The 17,222-nt window shown below is 37.0% G+C and overlaps 1 protein-coding gene across 1 annotated transcript in view; it reads left to right on the forward strand.

Moving 5' to 3' along the window:
• AXDND1 (axonemal dynein light chain domain containing 1) overlaps positions 1–17,222 on the forward strand; it is an 84,608-nt gene that overhangs the window by 47,378 nt on the left and 20,008 nt on the right. Inside the window, exons 16-19 of the mRNA XM_041764363.1 lie at positions 3,120–3,321; positions 4,182–4,275; positions 8,564–8,763; positions 9,597–9,693. Coding sequence (XP_041620297.1) covers positions 3,120–3,321; positions 4,182–4,275; positions 8,564–8,763; positions 9,597–9,693 — 593 coding nt within the window. The remainder of the gene's footprint in view (positions 1–3,119; positions 3,322–4,181; positions 4,276–8,563; positions 8,764–9,596; positions 9,694–17,222) is intronic.

The raw sequence follows: 17,222 nt of genomic DNA on the forward strand, positions 1-17,222 counted from the left end.
TTTATATACTTTTAGATACAAGTGTTTTTTTTTTCAGATATATGAATTGTAATTGTCTTCTCTGGTTCTGTGGGCTGTTTTTTCATTTTTTTGATAGTGTCCTTTGCAGTGCAAAAATTTTAAATTTTGACAAAGTCCAATTTATCTACTTTTTTTTTTTTTATTTGTACTTTCAGTGCCATGTCTTTGACTCCTTTGCCAAATTGAAAGTAATGAAGTTTACCCTTAGGTAGTCTTCTAAGAGTTTTGTGGTTTTTGCTCTTATATGATGGTATTTGACCATTTGGGGTTAATTTCTTGTATATAGTGTGAGGTAAAGGCTTTTTTTGCATGTGGATATCCAGTTATCCCACTATCATTTGTTAGAAAGACTGTATTTCACACATTTAATGGTCTTGACACTCTTGTCAAAATTAGTTGACCGTAGATGTATGGATTTATTTCTGGACTTTGAATTCTATTCCATTGATTTGGATGTCTGTGCTTGTGCCAGTACCACACTGTCTTGTTTACTGTTGCTTTATAGTAAGTTTTAAAATTGAGAAGTGTGAGAAGTCCCACTTTTTTATATTTTGATTGTTTTGGCTATTCTGGATCACTTGCAATTCCATATGAATTTTAGAAACAGCTTATTAATTTCTATAAGGAAATAAGCTTAGATTCTGATAAGGATTTTGTTGCATCTATGGATCCCTTTAGGGAGATTTGGCATTTAACAATGTGAAATCTTCCAATCTGTGAACATAGGATATTTTTCCAATGATTTGGATCTTTAGTTTCTTTTAACAGTGTTTTCTAGTGTTCTGAGAATGTTTTGCACTTCTTTTGTTAAATATTTTCCCAAGTATTATATTCTTTTTGACACTATTATGAATGCAGTTGTTTTCTTAATTTCATTTTTGGATGGTCATTGCGTATACATAGAAATATACTTGATTTTGTATTTGAGCTTATATCCTGCACCGTGCTGAACTAATTTATTAGTTCTAATAATTTCTTAGTGGATTCCTTAGGATTTTCTGTTTATGAGATCATGTCATCTGTGAATAGCGAAACTTTTGATTTCTCTCTCTCTCTTATTTTTTACCCTTTACTTATTTGTTTTGTTTCTTAAATTCCATGTGAGTAAAATAATGTGGTATTTGTCTTCTCTGACTTATTTCACTTAGCATTATACTCTCTAGCTCCTTCCATGTCATTGCAAATGGCAAGGTTTCATTCTTTTTTATGGCTGAATAACATCCCGTTGTTTATAGACCACATCTATATAATCTTCTTTGGAAAAATGTCTATTCAGGTTCTCTCTCTATTTTTAATGATTATTAGTTTTTTTGGTGTTGAGTTATATAAATTCTTTAAATATTTTAGATATTAACCTCTTATCAGATATATCATTTGCAAATATCTTCTCCTATCCGGTAGGTTGCCTTTTTGTTCAGTTGATGGTTCCTTTGCTATGCAAGGCATGTTATTTTGGTGTAGCCCCACTTGTGTTTTTTGTTTTTGTTTTTGCTTTTGTTGACTTTGCCTCTAGAGATATCTCTAGAACAATGTTGCTAAGGCTGATATCAGAGAGATTACTGCCTGTTTTCTTCTAGGAGATTTATGGTTTCAGGTCTTACATTTAGTCTTTAACCCATTTTGTGTTATTTTTGTGTATAGTGTAAGACAGTGGTCCAATTTCATTCTTTTGCATGTAGCTGTCTGGTTTTCCCAGCACCTTTTATCAAAGAGACTGTCTTTTCCCCATCGTATATTCTTGTCTCCTTTGTCATAGATTAATTGATAATATATGCATGGATGTTCTTCTTGGCTTTCTATTCTGCTCACAGTTAATTTTTAAAGTCCATGCCTGATAATTTGGTACTGATTCTCCTATAGGCCTTTTTTTATTGTCTGTATTTTGTCTTGACTCACAAGAACCAATTCTTTTCATATTCCTGATTATTTCTGATTGATGTTGGACATTGTGTGTGAAAAATTCTAGAGCTGATTTGAGACTCTAGAGCTGGGTGATGACTTTACTCATTGGGTCATATGTTACTTAAGAATCCTTCCCAGCTAGGGTGCCTGGCTGGCTCAGTCAGTAGAGCATGCAACTTGACCCCAGGGTTGTGAGTTCAAGTCCCACGTTGGGCATGGAGCCTACTTAAAATCAAAAGAAAGGAAAAAGAATCCTTTCCAGTGAAGTGTTTAGGCAACCCTGGTCCATTGAAAGGCACTGTTGTTCAACATAAAACTACTTTCATTGGGAAAACAGTCTTAATTATCTATAGCATCATTAATGTAGTTACAGATAAAATGCTAATACTTACCCATAAGAATATATAGTGGGCAGAGAAAGAATGAAGTAGTAAATGGTTTTAAATAAATGAGGAAGTAAAAATGATGAATGAGAGTGAAATTAACAGATCATTTTGAATACTCAGATCAAAATTTACTGATGAGGGTAGTAATATATTTTCATCAAGGATAAGAAAAAGTTTGCTTTTTAACTATTTCTCTTTATAAATCTCTAAAATGAGAGCATTTAATGTCTTAGTTTGCAAATGTGATAAGACAAAGGTATAGAGGGGCTACTTTGCCATGATTTCACAGTGAATTGGCCAGAGATTAGGATCCAGACTCAACCCTTGTTCTGACCAAAGCTATAAGCTTCTTGAAAACCTGAACAATGACCTAAAAAAATGACTCAAGTAGTAAGCTATTTTCATTTCTGTTATTAACTCTCCTATAATCACAAAGAAGCTGTTTATTATCATTGTCTTCTTAACAGAATGACTAAGTGAATTAATGTCTATTTTAGAAAACTGTAGTTTATAATTTCTGAGTTTAGTGCATTTGGTTCTCAGCTGAAAAGACAAGAAACTTAAGAGTATAAACTGTCATCAAAGGAATAAATCATCCATCAGTCAGAGAAGCACTAGTTAAACCGTGTTTATTCACGAAACATTTAAGAACTACTCTTTGTAAGATTCTCTGCTAAGGCAAACTGTAGGATAACAAAAAGACAAAAAGAGGATATGCCCCTGCCCTTTAGTATTTTTATAACTTATTATTGAAATGGTAGACTTACGAATATTTCTAATATACTTACGATACTTTTCTCACTTTTCTAGGTATCTCTAAAATTCTTCCAAATTTGGTTTGTTCTCTTGAATTCTGTTCTTTCAAATTGGCAAGTGTCCTGGAGTTTCCTGAAATGCTTCTTGAAGAATGGCAGGGACTTAATGAAAAAGTTAATGAAATGAAATCTCAGTTGGATGCAGCATTAAACATTATTGGTACCGTTCCTCAGTATATGGATATGGATTCTGGCTCGTAAGTTCCCATCACTTTGTGCTGGACAGAAAGGAATCCCCACACCATAACTGCATTTTCCCAGTACCTAGCCTCAGCAACAGGCAGCTGAGGTCACAAAAGAAGCCTCCGACATCCTGAGGCTCCCGGGAAGAAAGCCCTCTTGCTGGGAGCTGGAGGGTGAGAGAGGGAGTTCTGTGTTTTTGACTATAGCAGTTTAGAGTGAAGTTTCTGCCTCACTGAGCTGAGATGGGGGAAGAGGGAGAGTTGTCTTGTTTTAAATATCGTGGGCTCTTGCCTTTCTTTTTTTTTTTTTTTTTTTTTTTTGGCTCTTGCCTTTCTTATTGAATTTTCACAGATTATCTTGAATGCATGGTTCTTCAGTTGCTCTTTGTCCTTAGGGCGTTTCCAGAGGCTTTCAGTGTTTTTGTTTTGTTTTGTTTTTTTAAATAATTCTCATCCAGCTTCATGGCGGGGAGGGGGGCGGGGATCAACTTTGCTCCTCTCTCTGTCATGTTGGAGTTGATCTCTTGAGAATTTAAAAATTCATTGTTTTCACTTTGTGGTCTCATGGCCTAAGTGAACGTAAAGGGGGTGAGTGTGAGTTTTTACAGTAGAGAGCTAGCACTGAAGGTAAAAGCTACTTTGTCCAGAGTGTATCATGCCAGTTGCCGGCCGCTCAGGGTTGGGAAGGCTGTGACACGGGTAAGCTGTTATGCCAGGTAATTCAGGGTTTTGATCTTCCTTACACTGAATTCTCAAACAGTTGTCTATTCCTACATTTCCTAGGCCCAGCCAAGTAAAACCCTTTCTTTGGCTGATAGTTACACTTTCATACTCTAAATATATCTCATCTTTATTTTACTTGATTTTTCCTTCAGAGTACTCCAAGCACAAATATTTAACATGATTCAACAATGGCTTTTGAAGATAGGCAATGAGATTAACAATGGTAACATTGAACTTCAACGCCATGTATGTACTTTTTGGGGTTTGTGAAATTATATTTTGTCTTGGCTGGGAATTTTCTTCAAGGAAAGATTAGGTCATGTCTATCCAACCAAAGCAGGAGGTTGGGAGGGCAAAATGGGAACTTTTGTGATATAATTACTCAAATGATTTGCAGGGATTTTAAGTGTAGTATGTTCTACATTTGGACTGAAGTTTCAGAGATAATCAAAAGTTTTCTTTTTTGTTTTTTTTAAAATATTTTATTTATTTATTCATGAGGGACACAGAGAGAGAGAGAGAGAGAGGCAGAGATACAGGCAGAGGGAGAAGCAGGCTCCATGCAGGGAGCCTGACGTGGGACTCGATCCTGAGTCTCCAGGATCATGCCCTGGGCTGAAGGCAGGTGCTAAACCGCTGAGCCACCAGGGCTGCCCAATAATCAAAAGTGTTCGAATTCTAATTATTATCACTACTCTTTACTCAGTATACTGAATTTTTTTCCCTTAATAATATTAATCTGGAATGTGAACATTTTAAGGATTTATGTTGGTGCCCCTGCCTGGCTGGAGGATGACAGAAACATGGTATTAGGAAGAAAGACAAGATGCCACAATACTATTAGTCTATAATTTTTGTTTGTGTGTATTTATTTTTTTAAAAGATTTTTATTTATTCATGAGAGACACAGAAAGAGAGAGGCAGAGAGAGAAGCAGGCTCCATGCAGGGAGCCAGATATGGGACCCAGTCCCGGGACTCCAGGATCATGCATGCCCTGGGCCGAAGGCAGGCACTTAACCGCTGAGCCACCCAGGTGTTCCCTATTAGTCTATAATTTTTAGAACAAATAGAATTGTTCTTCAATTCTGAAGAACTGAACCTGTGGACTTTTTTTTTTAAAGATTTATTTATTTTAGAAAGAACACATGCAAGTGGAGGGAAGGGCAAAGGGAGAGAGAGAATACTCAACCAGACTCCCCACTGACTGTGCAACCTGACTTAGGACTCAATCTCAAGACCCTGAGATCATGACCTGAGCCGAAATTAAGATTCTGATGCTTAACTGACTGAGCCACCCAGGCACCCCTACACTGTGGACTTCTTAACCAGTACAACATGAAAGAATAATTTCCAAAGACATAGTTTACTACAATTACTCCTACCACCTAACCTTAATTATAATCTAGATTTACATAGGAATCCCTTACAATTAAACATAGTATGCAAATATTTGATCTTACAAAATTGGTGAAATGGGCTTGATTCACTGAAATATTACTTAAATTAGGAATTAGAAATACAGAGACCATGATGTATCATATGGGAATGATTCTTACAAAGCATATGAACATGTTTAAACATATAGACACCAAGAGTTGAGGAGCAAGTATATTAAGACAGGAAGAATAAGTCCAGGGGATCTCCAGACTCAGAAAAAAATTCTATAAATTGAAAGACAACCAAAATTAAGAAAAAGGGTAGCAGAGTGCCTGTCCCACAGTGGGACTCAATAATTATTTATTGAATGATGTAAAGAAGAACATTCCAGCACTGTTGTTTTATGGTGTTGCTACTTTAACCCCTTCTGTGGAGTAAATACTCTGTTTACTATTGTGTATTTATCCTCATTGAATCATTTACTCAATTTTTTATATTATGGAATTCAGTCTTTATAATACAGGATTATTTAGAGAGTGCCTTCATATACCTTTGTTTTAACACTACATTATGATATTATAATTAAAGTATGTAGAAAACTTGCAAGAGTATAAATTCCTTGAGGAATTGTGTATATCCATATTGATTGCTAGAGCTATTTAAAGATGAAAAAGTTTGCATTTCTTTCCACCCACCATTCATTTTCCTTTCTTTTCTTTTATTTTTTTCATTTTCCTTTCAGATTCATTTTCTTGCCTTCAGTTATTTTTAAATTTATATTTTATTATTATTTTTTAAAGATTTATTTATGTATTCATTCATTCATTCATTCATTCATCCATTTATGAGAGACACAGAGAGAGAGAGAGAGAGAGAGAGAGAGGCAGAGACATAGGCAGAGGGAGAAGCAGGCTCCAGGCAGGAAGCCCTATGCGGGACCTGATTCCAGGACCCTGGGATCACGCCCTGAGCCAAAGGCAGACACTCAACTGCTGAGCCACCCAGGCGTCACAGTAAACCTCTGGTTTATTATAAAACTTACCATATGTACTTTCTAATTAAGAATGCTCTCATATCCTTGTGAAGGTAAAAGATATGCTTTTGTGTTTAATTCTAACTTTAAATTCACCTGTGAACTATATTGCCTGCCCCAGATCCTACCATTTAACCTCTCCATTATAACTCTGAAATGAAGGTAACATGTTTCTGTTGGTTTATTAGGGACAGTTCAAGGATAGATTAATATTTCACATAAGCACAAATGAGTTATTTCAATGACAGTGATCCAGGCCATTAGTATGGGAAAGAGCAGTTAGGAATTTATCTATTTTAAGAAGCAGCAGGGGCATAGCTTTGTGAATGTGAGGGGAAATATCTTTGACTCCTGAAATTCAGTGAAATGGAATAGCAGTCTTTTTAAAAACCATTCCTCAGGAAGAGTTGCCCTTTTTCTGATGTGTTAATTAAAGTGTAATAGTACACTCATCAACATTGCTTTAGGTCATTAACAACCCTTCCTTCTGAGGTGGTGAGTTTGGGCTTTATTACCAGATAGGCTACCGAGTTTGATTTTTCTTTGTCCATTTAACAAACATCTATTGAGCACTTAATTCTCTGCCATGTACCATGTGTGGTTTTGAGGGATAAGATGATGGCCTATAAGACATAGGAGAGATACACTGGCTAATTGAGGTGACAGAGGCGCAAACGATTATAATATAGATGTACAAAGTACAATAGAAAGGAGGGGAAAGGAGCAAATTAAAGCCAGTGGAAGTTAAAAGGACTTCTCAGAGTAGGTCATGTTTAAGCCTGGAGAAGAACAGTGAGGAAATCACCAGAGAAAGGGGATAGGGCATTTGAAGTGTGTGGTGTGCTTGACGTTTGCATTTCATAAAGTTTTCTGCATTTGATTTCTGGGACCCAGCCTTCACAAATGCCATAATGCAGAGGTTCCCCAACTTGACCCCTTCACACTACCCTTTGTGCCCTGGTATTTTCACCCTCCTAAACCAAAAGAAACACCTCATGGTTCGGTTTATTACATAGGTAGGTTCAACAACTTACAAAATATTTATGTCCTAATAAATATATTTATTTGAGAGAGACAGAGAGAAAGAGAGAGAGTGAGCATGAGCAGGGAGAGGGACAGAGAGAGAGGGAGAAGCAGGCTCCCCCTGAGCAGGGAGCCCAATGTGGGGCTTGATCCCAGGACCCCGAGCAAGGCAGATGCTTAACCAACTGAGCCACTCAGGTGCCCCTAGATTTTCTTGAATATGAAAAAATGAAGCTCAAGCACAACTATCACCACCGCCAAATAATTAAATTTTCCCAAATCAGGCAAGCATTTGAGTTATAGCCAGTGAAATAATTATTTTGCTTTAGTATCTTCTCTATTAAAATCTTTTTCCTGGCCCCTGCCTGCAAAATGCCCCTAACCATTTTTAGGTTTTGACACTGCCTGATCTTAATCTTTTGCTCAAATAAACTTTGAAAAATGCAATATCCCAATTTAACTCTTTAGATATACATACATGGGAAAAAAAAAACCTTTTATTCCTCTTTAATCAAAATTATTTACCAATGGAATGTATGTGCTTGGACACTGTACAGTTCCTCTAACCTCAGAACCAGGTTGGATAGTACCATCCTCATTGCCTGTTGCACCTTGGTTTTCCCAAAGTACTTGTTTTTTACTATACAACCGTCAATAAAACCAGCTTTGGAAAGGTGAGATGTCATCAGAAGCGATACAGTGCATCTAATGTTGAAACTGTGAGCTATGTCAAGTTCATGCTGTGCTGATAGATGTCACACATCACTGATACTTCCCTCAGGAATTTAAAATCCCATGGCATCCTTGCAAGTTTGCTGCAGAGCCCTGCAATGCCATGGTACACAATTGGGGAACTGAAGCTTTAACAGGTTAATACCCTTGACCAAGCTAAAGAGGAAGAGGAGGGTAGTTTAATGTAGTATAGTGAACAAAAGAGAATAAGGTTACCCTAGCTGAGTAGTGATGATTTGATTTAATTAAGAATGATAGTGTTGTTGAAAGTTAGGCACAGGTGTGATTTCTGTTTTTAAATTTGGTGTGGTTTTAACTGTTCAATTTATTTAAAATGGGTCGTTCATGTTATAATCATTTTCTAACAGATGGATGAATTGCACATATCTATGATCCAGTGGATGGTAAACTTGCTGATTTTAATGGTACCTGACTTTATTGACCAAGACACCCTCCCAAATTTGAAGAAGGAAAGTACTGAGAAACATGATCTAGGAGTTGCACAGTTAGAGCTAGACGCGATTGCACTGACCAGAAAGTTGGCACAATATTCCAGCTATTTGAACAGGTGAGACTAGCTAGTTGTTTTGTTACTGCCCTTTTGAAGATTAATTGTGACATAAAGCAGAGGAGATAGCAGGGCAAGGAGGTAGCAGGAATAAGGGACTGTTTTCGAACCTTGAAAGAAATACTAGATTAGTCTTTAGAGTAGCTGCAACACTGCCCAGTTGAAATATGTGATTTTAATGTTTTCCCAATGGCTTTAGAATTCTTTTGAACACAGTGTTGCTGTAGGCAGGATGAAAGTATTATGTGTATATGGGAGTGAGAATTAGTAAAAAGAAAACCAGATCAACCAAAAAGGCCCACTTGTTTGTATTAGTGAGATGCATCTTGCATGTTTGTGCATACTGGGGAGCTGCTTGTATCTCCTGTGTCATTCCATGCAAAACTGAGTGTACACTTATATTTCACTAAAATGTTTGGTTTCACCAAACATCAACCGAAACATCTCTTTAAAAAAAAATCCCAAATGAACCCTTATATCTGAAAAGCTGGAAGATTCCTACCAAATATAGATGAAGTCTGAGAAACAGTAATTTATTAACCAGGAAGCATATATCACAAGGATTTCTTGAAATTCAGGAAGTAACTTTTATGGTCTAGCCAGTTGTTTCCTTTATTTCTATTCAGTGTTACCAATGGTCAAGAGTGAAAAGAATTGGGGTGGGTGAATAGAATAGGATGAGGGTGAGAAATGGAAATTATTCTCTTCCATGAGTCAGCAGTTTAATTATTATGGTTAACTTCCACTATATCAGGATCTAAAACACTTAGAAGGGGACCCAACAATAAATAGGTCATCCTGTGTGTGTGTGCTATTTTTTTTTCCCCTTCCAGTTGTTGCAAAGGGCTGGTAACAGCCATCGCTCTGAATAAAGCAGGTCACTTAGAAAAAAATCCTACTAAGGAACTTCATGAGCTGGATGAGATGAAGGTAATAACACTATCTTTTCCTTACTTCTGTTTTGTTTGTTTTTAGCAAACTTCTTAGATTGACCTGATTTACAACAAACTGAACATATTTAAACTGTACACTCTGATAATTTCTAAATTGTGGATACGCCCATAAAATGATTCTGATGATAAAAAAGGGAAAATGTCCAACATAGTCAAAGTTTCCTTGTACCACTTTGTCATCTCTCCTTCTAGTCTTTTCCCTTCCCCAGGCAATTTCTGATCTACTTTCTAACACCAAAGATTATTTTTCGTTTTCTAGAATTTATATAAGTAGAATCATACAGAATGTACACTTTTTTGGGTCTAACTTCTTTGACTAGGCATAATTATTTTGAAATTCACACATGTTTTTATTAAGAGTTCGTGCTTTTTAGTTCAGAGTAGTATTTCATTATAGGGATATACACTATTTGTTCATTCTCTGTTGATGGGCATTTGACTTGTTGCCAGTTTTGAATATTACAAAGCTTCAGTGCATAATCATGTACACAGGCATTGCTTTCATTTCTCTTGAGCAAGTATCTAGAGAATGGAAATGTCTAAGTCACATGGTATGAGTGTGTTTAACTTTTTAAGAAACTATCAAGTTGTTTTCCAAAGTGGTTAAGCCAGTGTACACTCTCGCCAGCAGTGTATGAATGTTCCAGTTGCTCTACTTCTCACCAGTACTTGATGTGGTCTGTCATCCACAGTAGAATGTTCAGTAGAATGTCCATATTATTCTGGACATTCTACTGTGTTCTGTTGATCTGTTCATTGACATTGTCATGATTATCAAACTGTCTTGATTACTGTGGTTTTATAATAAGTTTTGAAATCCAGTATCCTCCAAGTTTGTTCGTTTCAAGATTGATCAGGCCATTCGTGGTCCTTTGCTTTCCATATATGAAATTTTTAGGATTAGCTTATTAATTTCTCCAAAAAACCCTGTTGGAATTTTGATTATGATTACATTTTATCTACTGATAAATTTGTGAAGAATTGACACTTAAACAATATTGAGTCTTTGGACCTGAGAAGATGGTATATCTCTTCATTTACATAAGTCCTTTATTTCTTTCAACACAGTTTTGTTGTGTACAGGTCTTACACATATTTTGTCAGATTTATCCCTGCGAAATTCATATTTTGGTACTATTAAAAGTGATTCATTTGTTTTTTAATAAGTGATTTATTTGTAATTTCAATTTCTGATTATTCATTTCTAATGCATAGAATTATAATTGATTTATTTTTATTTTTATTTATTTATGATAGTCACAGAGAGATAGAGAGAGAGGCAGAGACACAGGCAGAGGGAGAAGCAGGCCCCATGCACCGGGAGCCCGACGTGGGATTCGATCCCGGGTCTCCAGGATCGCGCCCTGGGCCAAAGGCAGGCGCCAAACCACTGCGCCACCCAGGGATCCCTATAATTGATTTTTAAAATATATTGATTTCATATCCTGTGAGCTTGCTGAACTTATTCTTTTTAAGAGTCTCTTTTTCCTTCAGACTCTTTCTACTTTTCCTGTACATGCCTTTTATTTATTTTTCTTGCCTTTTGCATTAACTAGAGTCTCCAGTACCAGGTTGAATAAAAGTAGTGAGAGCGGATATCTTTGCCTTGTTCTGTCTTAGGGGAAAAGTATTTATTCTGTTGTCCTTGAGTGTAACTGTGGCTGTAGGTGTTTTATAGATGCCCTTCCTCAGATTGAGGAAGTTCCTTTTTAGTCTGTGATTGCTGAAAAAACTTTTTGAAGTCAGAGATGAATGTTGGGTTTTATTAAATCCTTTCCTGCATCTAGTGAGATGGTCATATGGGTTGTCCTTTTTTAGTTTTTTAATACAGTGAATTATGATAGTCCCTCCCACCCCAAGTTCCACTTTCCACTGTTTCAGTTACCCCTGGCCAACACAGTCCAGCACAGTAGATGTAGCATCACAAGGTCAGTAGAACCTCATGCTAGGTCACAGTGCCTACATCATTTACCTCACTTCATCACATCACATAGGCATTTTATCATCTCATGTCATCACAGGAAGAATGAGGACAGTACAATAAGATGTTAGAGAGAGAGCACACTTACATAACTTTATTACATGTATTGTTATAATCATTCTATTTTATTCTTAGTTGTTGTTAATATCTTACTGTATTCTTGTTTTTTAAAGATTTTATTTGAGAGAGAGAGAGAGAGAGATAGAGAGACAGAGAGACAGAGATAGCAAGAGAGAGCACAAGCAGTGGGGAGAGAGAGAAGCGGGCTCCCCACCAAGCAGGGAGCCCAACTTGGAGCTCGATCCCAGCACCCTCAGATCATGACCTGAGCTGAAGGCAGATGCTTAACTGAGCCACCCAGGTGCCCCTCTTACTAGGTTCTTTATCATATGTATGTCCATATAGGGAAAAACATAGTTTATTTGGGTTCAGTATTATCCATTGTTTCAGGCATCCACTGGGTGTCTTGGAATGTATACCCCATGGATAAGGGGGTGACTACTGTACATTGATTGATTTTTGAATTGAACATTAAACCAAGCTTGCATCCCTAGGATAAGGGGATGTATTATCTTTTTTACATATTGCAAAATTCAGTTTGTTAGTTTTGTTTAGAATTTTTGCATGAATGTTCATGAGGGATATTGCTTATGTAGTTCTGTTTTGTTTTCTAATACCTTTGGTTTTGATATCAGGGTAATGCTGCCCTCTTAGAATAAGTCTTCTATTTTCTGGAACAATTTGTGTAGAATTGTCTGTTATTTCTTCCTTAAATATTTGGTAGAATTCATTGGTGAAGCCATCTGGGCTCTATGGGAAAGTTGTAAATTATAAAATGAAACTATTAGGGTAAAAGGCTGTCTAATTTCTTAAATAGATTTGAGGAAATTTATTTATTAGATATAGGGTCATGATCTTTTTCTTCTTGAGTAAGCTCAGTGGCTTTGGATTTATAAGGAATTTGTGATTTCATCTGTTGTTTAGTTTATTGATCTAGAGTTATTCAAAATATTCTCCTTTTATTCTTTTTAATAACTATAGGATGTCCACACTCACTCCCTGTTATTGAAAATTTGTGTCTTCTCTCTTTTTGTCCTCAGTTAACAAAAAGAGTTACCATTTTTCTTGATCTCAAAAACTAGCTTTTGATCTCACTGATTTTCTCTATATTTTTCTGTTTTCTATTTCTTAATTTCTCATCTGGCTTTTATTATTTCCTTTTTCCCCACTACTTTGGGTTTAGTTTGCTCTTTCTTTTCTAGTTTCATAAGGTATAGCTGAGATAATGATTTCAGACCTGTTCATAGACAGTGGAGTGGATAAATATGTTATGGTATATAAGGACTGGCATATAGGGTACAGGTAATGTTCTCTTCTTTGGCCTGTGTGTTGTTTAAATGACTGTTCTTATTAAAGTCTACATATGTATTTTGTGTCTTATGTATGTGACTGAGCTCACTGTTTTTATTTTTTTTAAATTAACTTTTATTGGTGTTCAATTTACCAACATACAGAAAAACACCCAGTGCTCATCCCGTCAAGTGTCCACCTCAGTGCCCATCACCCATTCCCCTCCAACACCCGCCCTCCTCCCCTTCCACCACCCCTAGTTCGTTTCCCCGAGTTAGGAGTCTTTATGTTCTGTCTCCCTTCCTGATATTTCCCAACATTTCTTTTCCCTTCCTTTATATTCCCTTTCACTATTATTCATATTCCCCAAATGAATGAGAACATACACTGTTTGTCCTTCTCCAATTGACTTATTTCACCCAGCATAATACCCTCCAGTTCCATCCACGTTGAAGCAAATGGTGGGTATTTGTCGTTTCTAATTGCTGAGTAATATTCCATCGTATACATAAACCACATCTTCTTTATCCATTCATCTTTCAATGGACACCGAGGCTCCTTCCACAGTTTGGCTATTGTGGCCATTGCTGATAGAAACATCGGGGTGCAGGTGTCCCGACGTTTCATTGCATCTGAATCTTTGAGGTAAATCCCCAACAGTGCAATTGCTGGGTCGTAGGGCAGGTCTATTTTTAACTCTTTGAGGAACCTCCACACAGTTTTCCAGAGTGGCTGCACCAGTTCACATTCCCACCAACAGTGTAAGAGGGTTCCCTTTTCTCCGCATCCTCTCCAACATTTGTGGTTTCCTGCCTTGTTAATTTTCCCCATTCTCACTGGTGTGAGGTGGTATCTCATTGTGGTTTTGATTTGTATTTCCCTGATGGCAAGTGATGCAGAGCATTTTCTCATGTGCTTGTTGGCCATGTCCAGAGCTCACTGTTTTTAAAAATGAGGTTATAAAATATTTTATGTGGACAATTTTACTAATTTCAAAATCTCTAGGGGATGGAGACTTTTTAAGGAAAAAATAAAGTAAGTAACATTAACTTGAGAAGGATAGGATTGGTTAATTTTCAGGAAGGAAATGGATGCATTGATTAAAAACAAAAGACAAAAAAAAAAAAAAAACTACAAATTTTGCCTGGACTCCATAGACAAGTGTTTCCAGACTTTCAAGGAGCAGGTAATCATTCTGCTATGTAAACAATTTAAGAGCATAGACAGTGACCAAAGGTTTTCCCAGTTTATTTTGTATACCTGGCAAAGTTTTAAAAAAATTCTAATAAATATAGGGGAAATACACCTCATAAATATAGATGCTGAATCCAAATTTTAAAATAGCAAATTTCATTTGGTAGAAAAATTAAAATAATAAAACATTGAATAATTAGGGTACATGGCAGGGGAATAAGAATATTGTCCTACTTGAATGTGGTTGTGGGTGGATTTCACTTTTTATCTAGGAGTTAAATGTCTCCATTTTAATTTTGGTTCTAGAAAGGCCTCTGTTTTTCACAACAGACTAATGTGCCTCTGAATCTCTTAGAGCTTATACCCCTCATGGTGCTCTCATCTGCTCAGGCCTGCTGCAACTAGCTCTTGCTGTTACCAACCCCCAGATGTCATAGGGCTCCTGGTTTGGGGAAGCTGGATCTGTCATAGGTAGTGGTCAAGATTCACTAGCCTGTTCTATAGTATGTCTTAGTTCTCATTTGCTTAAATGGGTAGAGCTCTGTGAGGTGAGATGATGTTGCCAGGTAAAGGCAGTTTTAGAATGAGGATTTCAGGATGCTCCCCATTAAAGTTAAGGCTATAGCAATATGGGGACATATTGCTGTGAAATGCTCTTCGTAAGGGGAGACCTATATAAAACGACCCATATTATGAAATTTTGTGAAACCTTCATGCAATGAGACATTTATTGCCTGCTTTCACCCTGGGCCATGACTGGAGGTCCATGACCTTACTATCTCTTTGAGAACCTATACCTTTCCACCAGGCTACTTAGGTCTTCTGTTAAGCTCTTCCCCACTTACTAAACCTTCGCTAGCAATTTCAAATTATTAAACCAGGGAAGTATTAATCAGGGGAGGCTGAGAATCTGCTTCCCCACCAGAAGTAAGACTAACTGATCTCATACTTCAATTTGTTTCTACCAAATATGTGTGCCCCTCTCTCTAACCTTGAGGATGAAGTCTTTCAAGGGTACATAAAACTAGTTTATGGCTTGGGGTGCCTGGGTGGCTCAGTCAGTTAAGCCTTGGACTCTTAATTTTGGCTCAGGTCATGATCTCTGGGTCCTGAGATCAAGCCCTGCATCAGGCTCTGTGCTTAGCATGGAGTTTGCTTGAGATTCTCTCTTTCCCTCTCTCTCTGCTCCTCCTCCTGCTCCTGCTCTCTCTGTCTCCCAGTAGGTAGGTAGGTAGGTAGGTAGGTAGGTAGGTAGGTAGGTAGATAAATAAACAGACAGATAGATAACATCTTAAAAAGAAAAAACTAGGAACACCTGGGTGGCTCAGCAGTTGAGCATCTGCCCCACATTCAGGGCATGATCCCGGATCTGGGGATTGAGTCTCCCATTGGGCTCCCTGTGAGGTTTTGAAGGAAAACTTGCTTAATTCCATGGAAACTTGCTCAGTTCTGTAGATCACAGTAAAAATTTCATCAAAAGATTCCTACTGATTATTTTTTACCCCATCAGAAGTCTTATGGTAAAAACAAACAAAAAAAAAAGAAGTCTTATGGTAGTATTTTCAATATCTCAGAAGTTTTTAAGAAAATTATTAGGATCTGGTTCACAGTATACAAATTCAACTAGAGAATAGTTTATTTCTAATGAATAATGAATTAACTCTGCAGAAATAAGATTTCAAAAATATTACTGTTTTCAAAATTAAAATTCTTTGTTCTGGATACAATAAAGTTAAATAAATTATGTTTCAATTTTGTAGCTGGAAGGATCCTTAGGGGCAGTGGTGTGATGGAAGTTCATAATGGAGCTGATTGTGAACACCTGTTTCAGCTCCACATTTAGTGATAACACACTGAGTTGATGAATGCTATTGAAATTGCCATGGTAGGAGTGTGTATACCATGGAAATCAGCAAATGCTACAAATTAGGGCTCTCCATCCCTGGAGATGGCTTTCACCAGTTCCCCACTGCATAAGGGTCACCTAAAGTAAACCAACAACCTCATTTGTTTTTAATAGATAGAAGACGATTAAGGATTTGCTTAAGAAGTCAACCAATTAGATGAACTCAGGACTAGAACCCAATACTTTCACATCCCTTGTTCCATTCTTTTTCTGATACGCAATAAGATGTCATCCTGACCCTTGAATCCAAAATTGAAGTTTATCAGTGACATTACAAAGTTGTAGTAAACTTACTCTACCTCCATAGGGTTCAGTTTCCTTATCTAGAACATAAGGGTTTTGATTTGATTTCTAAAATTTTTTGGCTCTGACATTTCCACAATTAAAATTAAGTCTAATAATGAGAAAAATATAAGACATATTACTACTGTGCTTTATGGTTGATTTCAGAGACTGAAAGTGGGTCATTATTTCACCATATGGTACAGTTTTTGGTGGTTAGAGTGACCAGATCTTTATCCCCAGAGAAGATAACTATTCTTAGTTTCCTCTGCTGTTATTCACTAATAAGGAATAACATCTCTTTTAAACATTGAAGCCAGATTTAATTTAATTTAATTTTTAAAGGTTTTATTTATTTATTCATGAGAGACACAGACAGAGAAAAGAGGCAAAGACATAGGCAGAGAGAGAAGCGGGCTCCCTGCAGGGAGCCCAATGTGGGACTCAATCCCAAGACTTCAGGTTCACTCCTTGGGCTGAAGGCAGGCGCTCAACTGTTGAGCCACCCAGGCGTCCCTGAAGCCAGATTTTTAACTGTTAACAGATCTTGGTTAAGTGAATGTAGTGTTACTATTCACTTTAGGTGGATGAGACCTGCTATAGATCTTTCCTGTATCTAGTAGATAAAGGGTGGGCACTTTTCCAAAAAAGTGCTGCTGCTTCTTCCTCTCTCTCTCTCTTTTTTTTTTTTTTTAAGATTTTATTTATTTATTCATGAGAGACACACAGAGAGAGGCAGAGACACAGGCAGAGGGAGTAGCAGGCTCCCTATGGCGAGCCTGATGCAGGACTC

Source organism: Vulpes lagopus, chromosome 1, assembly GCF_018345385.1.
Source record: "Vulpes lagopus strain Blue_001 chromosome 1, ASM1834538v1, whole genome shotgun sequence".
In the NCBI taxonomy this organism is placed as follows: domain Eukaryota; kingdom Metazoa; phylum Chordata; class Mammalia; order Carnivora; family Canidae; genus Vulpes; species Vulpes lagopus.